The sequence below is a fragment of the Alexandromys fortis genome, unplaced genomic scaffold (genome assembly GCF_014885135.2).
Source record: "Alexandromys fortis isolate MF-2015 unplaced genomic scaffold, M_Fortis_MF-2015_v1.1 scaffold_143, whole genome shotgun sequence".
NCBI lineage: Eukaryota > Metazoa > Chordata > Mammalia > Rodentia > Cricetidae > Alexandromys > Alexandromys fortis.
Window position 1 is genome coordinate 381,395 of NW_026068044.1, and position 20,883 is coordinate 402,277.

The following is a 20,883-nucleotide window of genomic DNA, read 5'->3' on the forward strand; positions in this document are numbered from 1 at the left end:
ATTGTATGCATGTGGCAGGTGTGTGCTGATGTGTGTGTATTGTACACATGTGGCAGGTGTTTGCTGATGTGTGTGTATTGTATGTATGTGGCAGGTGTGTGCTGGTGTGTGTATTGTACACATGTGGCAGGTGTGTGCTGATATGTGTGTGTATTGTATGCATGTGGCAGGTGTGTGCTGATATGTGTGTCTATTGTATGCATGTGGCAGGTGTGTGCTGATGTGTGTGTATTGTATACATGTGGCAGGTGTGTGCTTATGTGTGTCTATTGTATACATGTGGCACATGTGTGCTGATGTGTGTGTGCATTGTATGCATGTGGCAGGTGTGTGCTGATGTGTGTGTATTGTATGCATGTGGCACGTGTGTGCTGATGTGTGTATGTATTGTATACATGAGGTAGGTGTGTGCTGATGTGTGTGTGTATTGTATACATGTGTCAGGTGTGTGCTAATGCGTGTGTAGACCAGAGGCTGATGTTGGGCATCTCCCTTGATCAATTTCCACCCTACCTTTTGAGACAAGGCCTCTAACTGAACCCAGAGCTGGCATTTTCAGCAAGAGTAGCTGGGCAGCAAGCCCTGCAGATCCTCTTACAGGAGTCTCCCTAGCACTGGAGATACAGGTGGGAGTCATTCTCTGGCTCCGGGATCTGAACTCAGGGCCTGTGCTCACTTGGCAAGCAGTTCACCAACTGAGCTATCTCCTGAACCCAATAAGAACAAACTAGATTAATAAAAGGTTCTAATGACAGAGCAAGTGGGAGTTTTGGTCTTATTGTAAGGCATCTGATGGCACCCACAGTTCCATCTCCATCAAAATGCCTATGAGTTAACTTTTCTATTTCATACACAAGAGATAAAAATTAGTAAATCATCTGTATTATTTAGAATTTTAATTGTCTGTGTATTTTAATGTTCTCTATTCTTTCTGACCACAGATAGACTGCTCTTCCCAGGCTACCTGAAGCTTAGTGGCAGCAACCTATCCCCACAGCAGGGCTAGGACATGCAGACCAAGATCCTGAAAACACTTCTCCTTCACCTGGCCCACACCATCCTTGATCAGCCTCCCACACCCCTACCTGCCCTCTACCCTTAACAGAGAGGACTTCCACATCTTTGGCCTCTGGAGCCATTGGCTCTGGAGCTTTTCCACATGGCCCTGAGGAGACTCCTGTCTCTGAAACCTGTGAGCAGAAACACTTTGTTTTCTTTTTCTTTTCTTTTTTTTTGGGGGGGGGGGAGGATTTTTCGAGACAGGGTTTCTCTGTAGCTTTTGGTTCCTGTCCTGGACCAAGCTGGAACTAGACCAGGCTGGCCTCGAACTCACAGAGATCCACCTGCCTCTGCCTCCCGAGTGCTGGGATTAAAGGCGTGCGCCACCACCGCCTAGCAACAGTAAGTTGTTTTTTTAAGTAGTTTTCTTAAGACTACTCTGTGTCTCCTCTGTGGCTGTACACGCCTATTACGTGAAAAAAAAAGAGCACAGGCTGAAAGTGCCAGGATCCCACGCAGAGCAACACACCACCGCACATACCTGGTCCACTCAAGACAGCAGTGGAAGGAAGGCTTAGAACCAACAACTGACAGCTTGTGGAAGAATTAGGTCCCGTTACCTGTTTCCTTCCTCATCAAATCAAAGCCAGGAAAAGGAGTTTGGCATGAAATAATACATTTGCCATCTGAGATGCTTATTTAAGAGGACTTCTCCAAATAATGTAGCCTCTTCCGTGGTAGCTTCCATAACTAAGACAGCTTTGCAAATGATGAGGCTGGAGAAGCTCCCCTCACTGCACTGTGTCCCACTGAAGACAACATCCTCTGTTAGTGACAGACACGCCCTGGAAACCAGGTACCTCTGTGTTGCTGCCTGTGGGGATCTTTTGGACTAGGTCTAGATTCACTGGAAAGTAATGTTCCTGTTCCAGGTTAGCGGGAGAATTTGTAGATGACTCTTCTGGCCGAAACATGTTTGCGCTGACTGCGGCCTGAGGGTTTTAAATGTGGTTGTGTCTTCTGTGTTTCGCCAGGTCTTACCTCGGACAAAGACGTAAGCGCTGTATTGCTCGTAATACTCTCCCATTCGCACACGGATTGCATAGAGGCCTTCGTCTTCCTTGTTGAGGTGGGAGAATGTGAGTGTTGCCCGGTCTCCACTCCAGTTCATGTTCACCCATTTTGATGGAGAAACAGGTGCTCCTAGAAATGTAAAAAAAAAAAACTTTACCTCCTCCGCCTCCCTTTCTTCCTCTCCTCTCCCCCTCCTTCCTTCCATACTGAAAGTCACTTGACTCTTAGAACTCTCCAGCTCTTTAAGCCATTCTGGCGTGTCTAATATTAGGGAAAATACTGGACAGAAGCGAGGGGGTCCATGACAGACACATAATTTGTAACATCTGACAAAATTAAAATTTAAAGCTCTTTGTTCAAAGAGCAGCAACGTTCAAAGAGTTGAGTTTTGCCTCCCTGCTGGCCGGTTTATGTCAGCTTGACACGGGCTGGCGTCATCTGAACAGAGGGAACCTCAACCGAGAAAAATGCCTCTCTAAGATCCAGCTGTAGGGCATCTTCTGAACTAGTGATTGATGGGAGAGGGCCCATCAGTAGTGGGTGGTGCCATCCCTGGGCTGATGGTTCTGGGTTCCATAAGGAAGCTGACTGAGCAAGCCAGGGGAAGCATGCCAGTAAGCAGCACCCCCGCATGGCCTCTGTGTCAGCTCCTGCCTCCAGGTTGCCCTCCTGTTTGAGTTCCTGACCTGACTGTTAAGCGAAACCGTGATGTGGATGTGCAGGGTAAAGAAACCCTTTGCCCCCATGGAGCTTCATCACAGCAATAGTAGCCCTAAGACAGCCTCTTTTCTGCTTAAAATATTCTGTTACTTATAACAGGGGTCATACAAACTACAGAAAAATTTAGTACCATAATTACGTGCAAAAAATTAATATAAATTTTAATATTCTAGAATTGGCGAATGTTGAGGAAGAATTTTTTTCTAACTGTACAATTTATTTTTGTATTGTCTGAACTTAATTTCTAAATGTAAATTTATACAATTGTATTTTAATGTTTATTCTGATTTGTCCTTTAACTTTTAGAGGTCATGATTCATATGCATTCTAAAATTCCTGCTTATGCATCCCATCTCTGAGTTTTCAGCTGTAAGCATGAACTAATTCTATAGCTGTCCTTTTGTTAATAACTGGTCCACTCAGAAACTTATATGCAAAACATGCTCTGTCTATTGAGTGCTACTATCTTTAAATTTTATTTTAAGACTCAGAGCCAGAGGTTCCAAACTCTGAGGAAGACTAACCTCCTCATGTGTGTTACTTGCAATGTCTACATGCTCACTGCGATGTGTGGTATTGCACTGCTAAGTTTGCTGTGTGCTGGTCAGTGCTGTCCCTGTACATAGCCCACCGAGGTGATCTCTTTGGTAGGTGGGGAAGTCACCTCCTACTGTGGGTCTCCATACTGTTCCCTGCAGAATCTCTTCTGTTCTCTGCAGCCACAGCCACAGTTACCACTTCGCTGCTGCTGCTGCTGGGCCAGTCTTGCTAATTCCAGTGTGGGCCAGGTCATGGTCCCAACCACCATGTTGGAACCTGAAGGGCCCCAGACTGCTCCAGGTGGCCACATGTACATCTGATGAGCAGGCCCTTAGCTTAGTGGGCATGTTGCCCATGACCCACCACTAGCCCAAGCCTGTGATTGTCTGTATTAGCACTTGACCTGTCCTCTCTGCTATGTGTGTGCTGTGTAGTCCCATAGAACTTCACATATGAAGTGTAAGTTTACAGATAAAATGAGGGTCTTGAGAGATGGGTCAGTGGTTAAGAACACCAGCCTGAGGACTCGAGTTCAATTTCCAGCAGCACTAGGTGTACAGGACCATCTGTAACTCCAGTTCAGGGGGACCTAATGGCCTCTTCTGTCAGAGCATACACAATGCACAAACATATACCCAGGCAAAACATTCATACACATAAAATTACATTAAAAAAGGATAAAATGATATTAATGTCAAATCAGTGACTACAGAGCATTGAACCCAGCTCTGGTAGCCTTACAGAGCAGTGTGTGATAGCATCGTCTATATTCCCCAAAAGTCAGTCCCAGCAAAAACAAAGCAAACAAATAAACAGAGTAATTTTTATCTACTTTGTGTCTGTTTTTATACTAGTTTACATATTTTATAGAAAGAATATATTTACTATAAACTTTTAAATTATAAGGAGACTATCACATTAATGTAAGATGACTAGCCAGGCAGTGGTGGTGCACACCTTTGATCCCAGCACTCAGGAGGCAGATGCAAATGGATCTCTGAGTTTTAGATCAGCCTGGTCTACAGAGCAAGCGCCAGGTCAGCCCGGGCTGTACAGAGAAACCCCTGTCTCAGAAAACAAAAATAAAACAAAAAAAAAAAAGACTAAAAAAAAAATTTGTCTGAATTGCTTCTGAAATTTACTCTGCTGATTAATTAATAATATTAGGACTTAATTGTTTCATAACGTCATAAGATTATATATATTTTTTAAATTTTATACAACTCGTATAAATTAAATCTAGCTGGGTGGTGGTGGCACACGCCTTTAATCCCAGCACTCACGAGTGAGTTCAAGGCAAGTCTGGTCTATAAAATAACCTAGCTTACGAAGTAAATATTATAGGTTTGATAATGTTACACATATTACTTGGTGACAAGGAAATCTTACCTTCAAAAATATTTTTTAGTTGGGCATGATGGCATGTGCCTTTAATCCCAACACTGGGGAGGTAGAGGCAGGCAGATCTCTCAGTCTGAAGCCAGCCTGCTCTACATACTGAGTTCCAGGACAGTCAGGGCTACTCAGTGCCACCCTGTTTCAGGGAATAAACATATACATGGTATACACACACCCAGCACACACAGAGAGTGCAATTATTTTGAAAGGTATGTTAAACACTTAGTACATCAGAGAATGTCCTCCGCTTACGGGCTACGCCAGCCCTGGGAGGCAGACGGGCATCTGGCCCTTGCATCTTTCCTTAGGAAGCAAAGCAAGAACTCAGCCTACAGACTCACCATTTCTATACCACTGGACCTCTGGCTGGAAGGGTTTAATCTCAGGAGTGATGACTACCCGACAGCCCAGACTCATCGTCTCTCCTTCTCTCCCAAAGGACACATCAAACTTGTCATCAAAGTGGATGTCAAACTTGGATGCATAACCGTAAGGGGTCACAGCAACTGGGCACAACAGAAACAAACACCAGTAATGCATCTCTTCAGAGGTGTAACAGCATTTTTAATAAGCATAGGCAGAAAGCAGCTGCAATAAAAACAGAGCAAAGTATGTGGGCAAAACAATCAAGTCCTACATAAGTACGTAGAACACATCACACATCATTCTCATAACCACTAGTCAAGGGGGAAATAGCTTCTCTTTGGAGCACATCTCCCGTCTGCCTAGTTTCTATGTGATCATGTTCCTATGAAACCTGAGAGGTCTGACCGCATCAGATCCTGCACGGCCTTCAGAGGCTAGCTGGTTCCAGAGGTGCCTGAGGGGACAGAGGAGAGTTATAAGGAAGTTCTTTACCAGCCCTAAGGTCCCAAACCCAACTGGAAGGGCACACAGGTTCTAATGTCTCCAAGTGCGGGATGAGCGGGACCATTAGAGACTGCCTTGGTATTCAGTGGGAAGTCAGTCCTAACCAGGAGACAAAGCAGTCCACTGTCACTTCTGCAGGCCTGGGTCATACATGCTTCCCATCTGGGGGAAATGGTAGTATCTGGGAAACCTGTGGGCCAAATCCAGTCTGCTTCCTTTTATTATTATTATTATCATTATTATTATTATCATCATCATCAGGAATGTTAAATTTTTTTGACAGTTGAAAAAGATATAAATCTAATATTTATCACGTGTGAAAAGTCACAGAAAATCCAAATTTCAATGTTCGTATTTATGGCTTCACTGGAATCCAGCTATGTACAATCATTTACTGCCTCCAGAGGGGTTTCTGTTTCATATGTTAGGAAGAGGTGGGCTGTCAGGTGCAATCAGAAGCCACTATGCAACGGAAAAAACAGGGTTAAGTTGGTCTTGCAGAACCTGGCTTTAGAGAGAAGAAAAATGAGAATGTGGCCATGGGAATGAGCAGGATGAGGTCAGAGAACTGGGAAATGATAAACCACGCCATCACGGGGACTTTGGGGACTATGCTATGATTTCAGAAGTACTGATATGGTGGGGAAGGAGCATCCCCATCCATTGTCTCCTCCATAGGACTGATACCAGGGATCATAACTTCGAAGTTAGGAACCATTCAGGAAGTCAAGGAATAGGTCATCCACAGACAACAAGCCAACTGGTTAAGTGGATGACCAAGTCAAAAGAAAGTATAGGTATTTTCAGAACCATCATTCATGATTTAATGTGTAGAGAACAAGTATGGACTGCACTGTCCTTTTTGGTCTGAACATATAATCAGTTTCACAAACATAAACAGGCTACTTTTAAAATATAAGGAAAAAAAACAATTAAACCTGGAAACAGAATAGTAACCAAAAAATTTAAAACACAAACTAACCATGGCTGGGTACTGAGTATTATATCTACCCTGGCAAGCACATCATAAGTATTGTGAATTATTTCATCCTTTTAAAAACCGTGTTGCTTCCCTAGACTCAAGGATTCAGAACATGGTTTGGAATTTGAGCACTACTATGCTACACTTTACACAGAGATGACATGTAGTGAACAGGCTGTTAGACTTACAGCTAAGAGGCATGGAAGCCCCAGCGTGGAGGCGAGTCTCATCCAATTCCCCCTTGTATCCTAGAGAAGAAAGGAGAACACGTGTGAGCTGCTTCGTGATTGCCTGCTGTTTCAGCACTGGGAGGGGTTGAAATCCACTTGGAATAAAGCAAGGGCAAACCTACTCTTTACCACAACTGAGGCGTACGCTGAGACCTCTCCTTGAACATTCATCGCAGAGGCCCGGTACTGAGCTGTGTCTTCAAAGTCGCATCTGCAGAAACGCAGGGAAATGAGTGACCGTGGTGCTGACTGGTAACTGCTGGGTTTTGGTCAGGAGATTCTATGCTAACATAACAGACTGCAAGTCAGTGGCTCACATGAGGCTCTTTAGGACTCGAAGGGACTGTCTCTGTTCCTGGGGGACATTCTATAATCTAAGTCATCTACAAATTTTCAAGCTGCAGTAGGGCAGGAAGGGAAAAGCTAACCAAGTACTAAGGCTATAAGTTACACAGCGAATAACTGTTTTGCATTATTGGGGGAGAAAATGCCCAGCCGAGCATGTGGCTTTGTTCCAGGTGTGTATACTCCAGGCTGTCCTGTCCCAGGAGGTGGGTCTCATCAGGATGACAGGGAACAGAAAAAGCAACTTCTCATGATATTCCCACAGCCTCTCTGAAGCAGAAACCTGAGCAAGGCTGGTCCTATATGCCATTCCGTGCTCTAGTTTCAAAACACAGGCGACTTCATACTGTGGTTCTGCTGGTGTTTGGGCTCTACATGAAGTTCCAGCTCACAGCGGAACACAAGTGCTATCTGGTGCAGAAACAGGGATGTCTTACAAAGGTGGAACAAGGTCAGGCTGAGATTTCAAAGCAGGCCGTTTTGTTATAATCACACTAGCTTCCGTGTTCTTCCTTGTTTCTTGGGGTTCAGTTTAGTTTCATTTGAGACACACTTGTGTCTTGTAAAAAAGAAAGACAGTAGATTCCAGGAAGGTAAATACAATCACATTTCTCAGAACTATTTAATTTTAAAAACAACCACAAAGCTCACTGCTGCTTCAGCAGAAGTGATCCTACTTTAGCTCAGGGCTTGGTGAGTGCCAGAGACACCCTGGTTCTGTTTGGAGCCCAGTATCTTCTATAGGGGAGAAGGCAGTAAACCTTGTGAGGATGATCGGCGCCTGGCCCCTCTACAGCTCAGCACATGGGCCTTGTGGGAACCGAAAAGATGGGCATTTGTTTACTCTCTCATCCACATAATCAGGTTTGCATTTCAAACCATCTTGGAAAACGTTATATATTTTTTATGACTTGGAAACTTTGATAGAGCTTCCATTTTAAATTTTGCTTAACCCAGTGTCTGTCCTTGATTCGCTCACACAGATTGACGAGGCACACAACGTCCTGGTTTCTGGGGAGTTGAAGGAAGGGACATTCTCTCAGTCTCTCCAGCTCTCAGTGGCACCCATCCCAGCCTCTACGCCTTTTGTTGATTAAAACAAAAGAGCACAGTACTGTGAGTTCGGAATTCTGTTATGATACAGACATAGAGGTGCCTACTTAAGCAATTATCTTCTTAATTTCTATAGCACATATATATAGAGAGAGAGAAGGATAAGTAAATACATACTCATTTTATCATCTTTTCGGAAATTCAAATGTGAGATCATGTTAGGAGGTACTGTGGGCACGGCACACTTAGTCATGCACACTACCTTCCAAGTTTGCATCAAGAAAAACGCACGTGAAGAAGCATTGTGAGATAAGCCTGCACTGGGACCAGGAAGAAGCTAGATTTTGTCTGTGACCCTGAGTGACTGCTGGGTAGCACACATAAACACTGGTGTTCCCTTACTTGCTGATCTCAAGAGTATGCATCCCATACCGACTTTCAACGATATACTTTCCCGGGTTTGCGTGGACATTTATAGGCACCTGGTTTTTATACCTGAAAGATAACGGGAACAAGATGAATAGATTAAAGAATAATTAACTGCATGATCCCTCTCTCTCTCTCTCTCTCTCTCTCTCTCTCTCTCTCTCTTTCTCACACACACACACACACACACACACACACATACACACACCACATGATCACTGTTCTTGTAGAGAAACCTGTTAAGTGAAGTTCAACAATTCCATCTATTGAAAAACTGCGAATCCCTGAGGTTAACTAAATTCCCTAGCACAACAATCAATCCTCTCAAAGTGCTTTCTCCTCCTCCTTAAAATTTACATGAAAATGAACCACTCACAATCTGTATGCATCTCATGGACATAACAGTAATAAAAACTACACTTACGAAACAGTAAATAGGGTAGCAACTGGTTTATATAAAATAGAAAACAGGATGACGCATTGAGGCTGTGGGAAATCAGTCATGAAGGATGTGTCTCGGCTGCTGAATATTGCTTGGGTTCCATTTGGGCGCTGGTTACATGGTGTACAGTCCAACAAACACTAACCCAAACTCTTCCTTTATATGTAACATACGTTTTTTTTTGGTATGGACATTATACTTCAACAACAATCAAAATTGTCGGCTCTCACCCACACGGCAGAACGAAGCTTTGTGTTAGCGCTTGTGTTGCTGGCCCTCTCTGTGGGAGGAAAACACAATCTCCCTCCCACTAGCACTCTCTCGTGAACAGCGCCATTGTAACGAGGGGTCATCACACTCCGGTGACTTGGTTTCTGTCGTAAGTAAGCATGGCTTTTGACTTAGAATAACTTCAAAGCATGAAAGGGAAGTTCCAGCTGTTCTATTCCTGTTTGCAGCTCGCTTCCCTCGGACAGTAACCCATGCAGAAGGGCTTCTCTGTGAGACACTAATTTCCATTCGTGGTTCTTGTCTTCTTAAGTTCTCAGTAGCCAGTGCTTTGGTGCCACATGAGGCTTAGCCACTTGAACCGTTTTTTAAAATGTATTTATTGCGTAAAAAGAAGAGGAGGAGAGAAGCAGCAGGGGGTCACTTGCTTTCCTTTTGATAACCTCCTTCATGTGTGCAGGTCAGACTAATACAGCTAATAAGCACAGGAGGCAGGGAGCTCTCTGGTCCACGTACAGACAGCATCAGGACATCTAGTCCTCACAACAACCACGAAATGTCACTATTTAACCTCACTTCCCAGTGGAGAAACTGAGGCGTGGAGAGATCAGGGAACTCAGCCTGGTCATAAGGCAGGCATAGCAGAGCTGGGATTTGAACCAGGTCTGCCTGGCTCCTTACTTACTTGGCATTTCCATTTCTCAGCTGTTCTCTACATAGCTGCATTTCATTTCTTTTCGACTTTTTTTTTTTTTTTTTGGTTTTGTTTCTCTGTGGCTTTGGAGCCTGTCCTGGAACTAGCTCTGTAGACCAGGCTGGCCTCGAACTCACAGAGATTCGCCTGCCTCTGCCTCCTGAGTGCTGGGATTAAAGGCGTGCGCCACTATCGCCCGGCTCTTTTCGACTTTTTGAAATGGATATAAGGAAGGGTGGGAAGAGGGGAGTGGTATAAAGGAAGAGGAAAATATTGGTTTCAGTTAACTCTTTCACCCTAACTTTGTCCTCCTAAGGTTCATGTTTTGGGAGGTCGGGGCCCGATGGTGTAGCAATGAGGAGGGTCTTGGATCATTGGGGGCCTTATGGTGTTTTGTTAATTCTAAAATAATGAGTTACCGTAAAGAGCAAGCCCTCTCTGGTCTGTGTGACCTACCACCCCGCAGGCTTGCTCACCATGATTCCATCTTCCATGATGTGGCACTGCCAAGGGGACCCCATAAGAGTTGGCACCATGCTGTCTGGGCTTTCAAACTGTTAGATAAGTCTACCTTTCATATGTAGCCTTAGTGTTTTGATATAGAAACGTAGAGCTCAAAGAAGAAAAAGTGGGAAGTACACTTGAAGGCATTGGCACAGGAGACCATGTCCTAAATATAACACAGTAGCACAGACACCGAGAGTAACAATTAATAAATGAGGCCTCTTGAAACGGAAAAGCTTCTGTAAGGCAAAGGACACGGTCAACAAGACAAAACGGCAGCCTACAGAATGGGAAAAGATCTTCACCAACCCCACATTGGATAGAGGACTGATCTCCAAAATATACAAAGAACTCAAGAAACTTTTGACATCAAAAGAATAAATAATCCTATAAAATATGGGTACGGACCTAAACAGAGAACTCTCAGCAGACGAATCTCAAATGACTGAAAGACACTTAAGGAACTGCTCAACATCCTCAGCCATCAGAGAAATGCAAATCAAAACAACTCTGAAATTCCACCTTACACCTCTTAGAATGGCCAACACTGATGACAACTTATGCTGGAAAGGATGTGGGATAAGGGGAACACTCCTCCATTGCTGATGAGAATGCAAACTTGTTTAGCCACTTTGGAAATCAGTATGGTGATTTCCCAGAAAATTAGGAAACAATCTACCTCAAGGTCTACCAATACCACTTTTAGGTACATACCCAAAGGATGATCAATCATACCACAAGGACATATGCTCAACTATGTTCATAGCAGCATTATTTGTAATAGCCAAAACCTGGAAACAACCTAGATCTCCCTCAGCTGAAGAATGGATAAAGAAAATGTGGTACATTTACACAATGGAGTATTACACAATGGTAAAAAAAAATAATGACATCTTGGAATTTGCATGCAAATGGATGGGTCTATAAAAAAAACATATTGGCTGAGGTAACCCAGACCCAGAAATACAAATATAATATGTACTCACTCATAAATGGTCTTTAGACACAAAGCAAAGGGAAAAAAACAACCTACAGTCCACAACCCTAGAGAACCTAGACAACAAAGAGGACCCCAAGAGAGACATACATGGATCTACACGGGAAAGAGAAAAAGACAAGATTTCCTGAGTAAATTGGGAGCATGTGGGTCACAGGAGAGAGTAGAAGGGGAGAGGGGAGGAAGGGACAGGAGTGGAGAAAAATGTGTAACTCAATAAAAACAATAAAAAGGAAGTGGAGAGCTAATATAATTCCTCAGGCACACTGTTCATTTTTCTTCTTTTCCTGAGTCTGTGTGCATGATATTATGAGCGTGTCTCTGTGTGTTCACATGCATATGTGTCCCGGTGCATGTGAATATAGAAGCCTGAAGGTGAGATCAGCAATTTTCCTCAGCTGTTCTTCTACACTTCCCCTTGGACCAGGACCTCTCAATCAAAACTCAGAGCTCAACGATGTGGCTAGTCTAATAGCTACCTTGCTCTGAGGAGCCCTGCCTCTGCCTTCTGAGGCTGAAATTACAGGCGAGTCACGATGCCTGCTTGGCATTTATGTGGGTTCTGGGGGAATCCTCTTGCTTGCATGGTAGGCACCATTTCCCCAGCCCATACACGTTTCTATTGGTGTTAGCATTCTCCTTTTCCACTCAGCTAGGCTGCAACGCAGCTGTCAAGACCCAAGTCAGATGCCAAGTCTTCAACACTCCTCTTTACAAGTTTTCCAAACTATGAACTGCTTTCATCTCTTGGAATCATGGTTACTCTGCTAAGTATAACGTTTATCAAAACCATTGTTGGGGGCAGTAAGATGGCTCTGTGGGTAACTGAACTTGCCGCCAAGACTAATGGTGACAGGGTTTGATCCCTAGGACCCACATGTTGGAAGGAGAAGAACCAACTCCAAGTTGTCCTCTGCCTTCCCCACACACGCCATGGGCTGTACATACACACGTGCGTGTGCACACACACATATGCACACATACACACACATGCACACACTATATAGATGTAATTTTAAAAGTTATGGCTGAGTTTGCATCTCCCCTATGAAGTTGCTAGTCCTGCTATACGTTTCCTTCTGTCCCCACTCCAATGAAGGAGTCGTTGGCATATTGCATATGCTCAGTGTTGATTAAAATGATTGAGTGGAACTGTTATGTGATAAATAGTTAAATTATACCTTCATACTTTTTCACTAAAGAAATCAAGTTTTGCCTGGCAGTGGTGGTGCATGCCTTTAATCCCAGCACTCGGGAGGCAGAGGCAGGTGGATCTCTGTGAGTTCGAGGCCAGCCTGGTCTACAAGAGCTAGTTCCAGGACAGGAACCAAAAGCTACGGAGAAACCCTGTCTCGAAAAATCAAAAAAAAAGAAAAAAAAAAGAAATCAAGTTTTTAATGTAATGAGTGTACATGAGGAGAGCGAGCTGAGGCTTTCAGAGTCCTGTTCCCTCAGGTCTGGAATCAGAAGGGAAGTTCTAGCCTAGAATCACAGCAGACGGAAGATGTGCTGTGTGACTGTGTGACCTTCTCCCTACTCACAGAACACAGTGCTGCTGCCTTTGTCTCTTGAGAGCCCGGAAGTGCTTCAGGGAGCTGTTTCAACACAGCTCTTGTCAGGGCAATGCGATCAGAGACAGCCATCAGCAACCCTGACTCTAAGACTCTCCTGTCTGAGGGAAATGGTGTGCTTTCTGACGAGAATGGCTTGGGTCAAGGGAAGCTCGGCTGAGCAGCTCCCTCTTGCCCGTTTGCTTTTTGACGTGCTGGAGGGTTTTCAATAGTTCTCCCCAGCACAAGAGGGACGATGTGTCCCTGAAGACAGTGGCATGTGCTGCCTGACCAAATCTGAGTGACACTGGGCTGGCTTCTGTTCAGCAGTGCTGTTCTTATCTCTATAAAGTTTGCGTTCAAGTGGCATCCGGCAGCTCCGAGGTTGCTCCACTCTTCCTGCCCTCGGGTTCTGCTCTACTTAGCACCTTCATACCTTCCCGGTTAAACACGCCCACCTGGCTGAGGAACCTGCTTTAAAATGCGCAGCACCTGACTGTGGGCCTCCACAGAACTCGCCACGTCAGAGAGAGAAATGAAAGGACTAAGTCACAGGGAGAGTTTCTATTCTGCAGGGAATGTCCGCTATGAGGCACTCAAGTTTTGGGTCACTTGAGATTGGCTGCCTTCAGTATTAAGTCAGAGTGGAAAAGAAGGGGGTTTGGCCTGCCCCCACACACTTCACAGCTTGTTGCTTCTGGAAAGTGGAATTCCAAACTAGCCAGTCATCAGCTAGCTGTGGAGAGTAATCTGCACTCTGGGATTGTTTCCAAAGGCTTGCTCAAATGCTCTGTATGGATACCACTTTCCTTACACACTGTCCTTACACACTTTGTCCTTACACACTGTCCCTACACACTCTGTCCCTACACACTCTGTCCTTACACACTCTGTCCTTACACACTCACGTCAGCCTAGTGCAGGGCTAATGTTGATGATGAGGGTGGTAGAGAGAGCTCCTTGGTGGAGTCAAATTCAGTGAAATGAGAAGGCTCTGAGGTCCTTTCCCTGTCATGATGCCAGGCAAATTGAAATGACCCCAAACGCTGGTGAGAATCCACCTTAAAGAAATAGCTACAACCCACTGTGAACCAATTATCTGGGGCTTCAGAGTTGGCTCCATGGTTAAGAGAAGAATCCGGTCAAATCTAACTGTCTCAAATAGTCCACAACCAATTTTCCTTCTTACAAATAACAGTTTTGGAGCCATATGTCATGTATCCCAGCCTGGCCTTGAACCCCTTATGTAACTGAGGCTGACTCTGAACTTCTGATCCTCCTGCTTCTATCTCCTGAGTGGTAGGGTTATAGGCATTCGCCATCCTGCCCAGTTTATGCAGTTGTGGAGCTAGAACCAAGGATTAGTGCGGATTTGTGCATGAAAGGTGAGCACTCTACCAACTGAGACACACTCCCATCCACAAGAGTGTTTATTTCATTCTCTGCCTTATCATTTCATTTCAAATAAGTTGGAAATATAGCTGTCTACTGTAAGTGCCCGAGGATATAAGACTGCTCCGCACAGAGTGCCTGCGCCCTTTGATCCCACTCCATCAGGACCAATTACTCTCCTTGGGTTTGAACATAACCTTCCAGAATCTATGCAAATGAAACAACATAAATTCTGCTCTCCCCCTCTAGACCAATAGATGCTAGGCAGGCTGCGGTATAAAATAGCCTACTAAACACTAAAATTTCATTTTCTTCCCACCACAGAAGTATCTTTTCCTCCATGTTAACAAGGCCCTCTCCATGATGGAGGCTTCACCACCCTAGTGTGTTGGTCTTCTCTGTAACCAACTTTCCTACTGAATGAAAGCACACAAATAGGACCCCTTCTACTTCCAGGCTGATCTGGAACCTCGAAACTGTCCTGTACCTGGCCTTGCTGAGTGTTGTGTTGCTGCTGCGCGTCGTTCTCTGGGTAACCTCAAAGTTCCACTTAAACAGATGTCGGCAGTAACATGAGATTGGCCAGGAGAACAGCTGCGGGACTCCATGACCTAACAGTGGCCAGTGGAAACTTGGAGCCAAACTGTCTTTGGAAAAAGACTCTGAGGGAATCAGACCCGGGACACATGCCTCAGCAAGGCATAGCGAGGACTTAGCTGCTATCCGGGAGGCAGCATGACCGCACCGAGCCCTCACAAACGCATTTCCTTAACCCACCTCCTCCCATGTTTCCCTGCCATTCGTACCCGGTGTGGGTACCGTGAGGCTGCAGTCGGGCACCAGAGAGGCCAACGATGTGGTCACCAACAGCATTGGCTTTCACTGGTGACGAGCTCCCTGCTCTGTGAGTACGAGGATGCCAGTGAAAAGTATTCCCCTTGCGTCCATGTTGTGACATAAATTAGAGTTCCAGCTGCTGCTTCTTAGAAAAGACACCATGTCCAAGAGGAGACACGAATCCATAAGGAACCTGTTCGCGGAGGTCTGTTCACCTGGCAGTGAAGTGGGCCCATGTTCCAGGGATCTCCTCAGGGAGAACCTTAAGATTACTAGCCTTGTATTTGTTTTTGTAATGTGACCCCCAAATTGTAGACGCTCCTTGCTCCACAAACCTGGACAACAAGTGGGACAACAAGTTGTCACCACAGCCAGCTGTCACTGTGTGCACACTGATTCCGAACATTTCTCCTCACCCAGGGGCGACTCTCAGTCTCAGGATAGTGGAAGGCGCCTTCCCCACTGAGCCATCTTGCCAGCCCTCTCAGAAACAGAGCCGTTTCTTAGCTGCTCTCCGGTTCTTTTGTTTTGACTTGTATGTCTCACTGAGCATGAAAGGGGTACTTTCTCTGCAATTTCTGGCTTTTCTCTCCAGGATGAACTGGTGTAAAGAATGAGTCTCGGGAAACGGTGCTCTCCTTTGAGTAAAAAAGAAGTCACCTCCCAAAAGGCAGAAGGGAAGAGAGCAGGAGGCTACCACAGAAAGGGGCTACTCTCCCCGAAATAAAGATTTCAAAGCCACAAGTACAAGATTTGTGGTCAATGTGCTGCGACTGAGCTCTGTTGGTGGGGAAAACTGAACACAGACAATATGACTATTTTTCAAATTTAACTTGACAAGAACCATTACCTTAGTAGTCTTACGCTCTGTGTGCAGAGCTTTAATCTCTTTGTTATAATTATTCCTTTCCCAGGCCAACGAAGTGCACCTAAGGAGTTTAATCTCCAAAACTGAGCCGTGCCTCTGGGAAACCCCACTGCTGGTTTAAAAACACCATCGGGAACATGGCCCAGCTTATGTTCCAGATGCTGCAGTTTAATAAACAATGCTTAAGAAATTAATGTTTCTCTCCTAGACATTCCTTTGTATACTGTAAATGTCATCTTTAGTGTTTAAAAACAAAAAGCTGAGTGAGGCAGTCCACTCCTGCAGTCCCTGTGTCTGGGAGTCTCAGTCGGTAGGGTCACAAGTTCAAGGCTGGCCTTAATCTCAAACAAACAAACAAAGACAGGTAAAAAATTTAACTTAAAAGCAAAAAAAGAAAGCTACAAAAGTACTCAATGAACTTTTCTATTTGATTAAGGACTCTATTTAGTCAACATTAATATATTTAAATTTCTGACAGAAGGATTCTTTTTTTTTAATATTTATTTATTATGTATATAATATTCTGTCTGTGTGCATGCCTGAAGGCCAGAAGAGGGCACCAGACCCCATTACAGATGGTTGTGAGCCACCATGTGGTTGCTGGGAATTGAACTCAGGACCTTTGGAAGAGCAGGCAATGCTCTTAACCGCTGAGCCATCTCTCCAGCCCCCCAAAAAAATGCACAGCAAGCTCCAGAGCTCTTTCCGTCTCCACCCATCAGCACCCAGCCTCCTCCATGGGTGCAGGAACCCAAACCCAAATCCTCATGTCAGCACAGCAAGCTCCTTACCAACGGAGTTATCTCTCCTACCTTTACTATTATAAAGTTATTAAAATGTATAATCTCTGTGCAAGATCATTTGTTCTTCCCATTCATAAAACTGTCTCGATAGCTTCACCCTTTTGAAAACATGAACAAACTCACGGGGTGCCTTTGTTGACTCCTGCATATTGCTAGTTCAGGGTGTTTTCTCTGGATGTAAACGTAACTTGGTTATCAATTCTATCCGCTTCCGCAAAGAAAACATACCATGTGACACGGGGTTCCGGCCAGCCTGCCACAGAGCAGTGCAATTTCACATTCTCTTTCTCCCAAACTGTGTGGGAACGAGGTTTAATGATAAACTCAGGAGCATGTAGTAGATGGTCTTCATTTAGCTTTCCGTGATATGCTTGGGTGTCTTCTAACTGAAAGAGCAAGCAAGTAAACGGCCACATGTTTCCAAAATACTACCAAATTAAAGTTACTTCTGGTGCTAAGATAGCAAGTAGAAGCCAAAATGTTACTTTCCCTTTGTTTTCTTGTATTGTTTGAGGTAGATTTTTATGTAGTCCACACTGGCTTCTAACTTACTTTACAGCCAAGGATAACTTTAAACTTCCGATCTTCCTGATTCTATATCTCAAGTGCAAGGATTACAGAATGGCATTGCCCTTGTACCCTACTCTATGGGTTGGTGGGGACTGAACCTGTGACTCAATGCATTACACAAGCAATATAAACTTACTGCATTCTCAGATCTAATTTTTACATTTTGTTCCTTATTTTACAGTCAGGTAAAATCATTTCCTTCCTGGTTTTAAAAATAAGTTTGGTTTTCTAAACCCTAGGATTTAGCAACACCCCTATGATATGACCCTAAAGTGGCTTCAGAAACTTATTTAATATCTTTCAAATCTGAATTTCCATGAAGTTTAAAATCCCAACGTTTGCCTTTATGTGACCTATGCATTTTGACATCTTCTCTCCTTGTTTCCGTTAGCTTTGTTTCCCTGTAACCCACGTGGTTCTGCCCTTGAAAGAACCCAGTGTGGACTACACACGCACACGCTCACACACAGCTTCTTAAACACATTTCCACTCTTCTGAGCAGCATGACATTAGCTCGCCTTACTGTTTTCCTCAGAGACAGCTCTTCTGCTTTTTCTCGAATTGCAACGCTCCTCGACTTCTTTTCAAATGTTTCCTCTCGTTGAAGGGTAGACGTGGCTTGTTTGGATATTTTGGACTGCTTAGAGGCTGTAGACTTTTTGGAGGCTGTGAGTTCTTCCTCGCTTGCAAGAAGAGTCCTCTGAGCTATGTAAGCAGCAGCTTCTTTGATTCTTTCTTCTTCTGTGTCTCTAATTCCACCAATGTGCACTTGGCTGAAACAACAGAGCAGAAGGTAGAAACAGTGTGGTAACCACAAGCTTGCCTGATTTTACTGGGCTCAGGCACTCTCCCTGCCCTTAGAAAATCTGCCATTAAAAAGCCCTGGTGTGGAGCTGGAAAGATGGCTCAAGAGGGCACGTGCAGAGGACCTTGGTTCAGTCCCCAGCTTCCACAGTTCCCAGCTCACAACCTTCCGTAGCTCCAGTCCCTAGAGCTCTGATGCTCTTGTCTGACCTCCATGAATAATGCATGAAAGTGGTACACTTATATACATGCAAGAAAAATATTCAACACAAAACCAAAAAACACATCCTTAAAAATATCCTGATAAATCAGAGTCTAACTCTTTATTATAGAAGAAAGCACCTTGCTTTATCACTAAGTATGACAAGGGCAGTGGTTCCTAGTATGGTTCTGGAGCCTTCTGCATACTATATCTCATTCCATCCTAATAAAACCCCACAAGGTAGACGCTATCGCTCATACTTTAGATAGATAGTAACAAGACTAAAGAAGATAAATAAACAGCCCAAGGAGTTCCCATGATCCGGTTTACAATAAGAGACAAAGCTATGCTTTTTCCAGACAATGGAAGAGATCAGTTGTCCGTGGCCTGACAAGTGATGTGTGATCTCTGCCCTAGTGCACAGCCCAGAGCTGCCCAGACATGTAACGTGTTCTATGTCACATAAGACTCTGGTGAACAGCGGGTTTCTTTAGTCACACAACACTATACAGTTTGGGTTTTTTAACATACATATTTTTTAAAAATTATTGCCATCATATACTAATTTTGTGAAGTAATGGGCTTCTTATTGACATTCTATACATTTTGATCATATTCGTTCCTCTGGTGCCATTTCTTACCCTCCTCCCTTTGTCCTTCCGAATCTTGACTTACCCTGCTCACGTTACACTTTATAGTTTAGAATCTTTCTTTTTACCGTCCATGGATTGACTATAAATAGTATTTAATCACTCACATCAAAAGCTCTATCCCATGTCAACTGACCATATAAACAGCAAGATGTCCTAATCATTCCTTTGTCATGTATCCAATGTATGACAGAAATGTCTGAAAATGAAATCCCTTGACTTCATTGAGCCTTCTTCTTGGTGGGTTCCAAGCTTCCCAAGTCCTTTTTAAAGCAATAAATAGCGAGTCCTCAATAATTGCTAGCTACTATTGACTCCTCACTTATAATAATTACACCAAAGGGAAAGCATACTCACCGTCCAGAGTAAATAGGCACCATGTAGTTGCCTGGCAGGTTTTCTGTCTCCTCTCCAGGCAGAAGGTTCCGCTTGGCTCTCTTTGGCTGGGGGCTCAACTTGGCTGAATAATCTTCTAATAGCAAGCTGGAATCTGTAAGTCTGAAATAAGACTCCTAACATTAGCCAGAACACAAAGGGCACTGAAGATATTCCAAGGGTTGACAAAGCAGGGGGTGAGGGGGCTTAACTTAGGGGGCTTTTCCTAGACTCTTAGGTCTCTAATATTATTATCTTTTCCCTTTAGAAATGAATTCGAATTAGAAAGATTACAGAGATGCAAATGTACTCTAGACAGATACTAAGAAAAAAGAGTGGTTTCATGGCTTTTTTTTTTCCCCCTCTAAAATTTTAAGGGAAAAAGAGGAAGATGTTGGTATTTTCAAGTAGCTTTTGTGGATAAAGTAGTGTTTGAAATGTAGGCAATCTATATAAAGGTTTTTCTTCCTTCCTTCCTTCCTCTCTTGCTCCCTCCCTCCCCCTTCCCCCTTCCCTCCCTCCTTTCCTCCCTCCCCTCCTTCCTTTCTTCCTTCCTTTTTGCAGCATCGGGACACAAAGCCCAGACCTTGTAGGCAAGCATATAAATGGTTTTGATGCATTTTGTATTCAAGTCCTCTTAGAATATAATTGGAAATGTACAGTTCTCCAAACAGGGATCCTGGGCTACTCTGATGCAGAGCCCTAGGTTCTCACTGTGAGACCTTTCCATACTTAACTGCAGGCATATTCTAGCAGTTGAGGAAACCCTGAACTCATCAAACAAGTTTTCATTGCATGGACATTTGGTGTTGGATGATACAGTATGATAAAGAATCCTTGGGCCAGTTCTTTTTGACTATGCACACTGCGGCAAATGTATGTAAGGAGGTAGTTCATGTTTGAATAACGAAAACTTCACTGGAGAGGTGGGAAACAGTAGAAACTATAAAAATTAACAAAACAAAAAATTAGTGGCTGAGTTTAATAAAGTATATTTTTAATGCAGATAGTTCCATGAACTCAAGTGCGTACTCCCAGGAGGCAATGTATAAGCTGAAGACTGAAAATTCCCTGGTTTCTATGCTGAGGAAGGATGTCAACAATAGGAGGTTGTGTGGGAACTCTTTGTACTTAACTTTTTCCTGTACACTTGAACTATTCTAAAATAAAATAGTATTATTAAAAGCCCTAGTCTAGAGAATTCTTGAAAGGAAAGAGAAGCCTGTGAGTGGTACCTCTTGGGAAATATCAAGCTTCCCAGTTAAAATTATTCAAGCCTTGGCTACTGCCTAATGTTTAAAAAAAACCCTTGGACATGCTGGTTAGAAGG

At 43.9% G+C, this 20,883-nt stretch overlaps 1 protein-coding gene across 4 annotated transcripts in view; it reads right to left on the bottom strand.

The window, feature by feature from the left end:
* Window positions 1–20,883, bottom strand: part of Myom1 (myomesin 1) — a 135,256-nt gene that overhangs the window by 79,188 nt on the left and 35,185 nt on the right. For 3 of the 4 annotated variants that reach the window (XM_050166185.1, XM_050166186.1, XM_050166184.1), the window contains 8 exons: window positions 19,536–19,676; window positions 18,046–18,295; window positions 17,181–17,338; window positions 8,614–8,706; window positions 6,936–7,024; window positions 6,772–6,831; window positions 5,073–5,237; window positions 2,041–2,202 (listed from right to left, as the gene is read on the bottom strand). In XM_050166185.1, the coding sequence (XP_050022142.1) occupies window positions 2,041–2,202; window positions 5,073–5,237; window positions 6,772–6,831; window positions 6,936–7,024; window positions 8,614–8,706; window positions 17,181–17,338; window positions 18,046–18,295; window positions 19,536–19,676 (1,118 nt within the window). Of the gene's footprint in view, window positions 1–2,040; window positions 2,203–5,072; window positions 5,238–6,771; window positions 6,832–6,935; window positions 7,025–8,613; window positions 8,707–9,061; window positions 9,507–17,180; window positions 17,339–18,045; window positions 18,296–19,535; window positions 19,677–20,883 lie in introns of those variants that run through there. The other variant, XM_050166187.1, reaches the window with a different exon arrangement.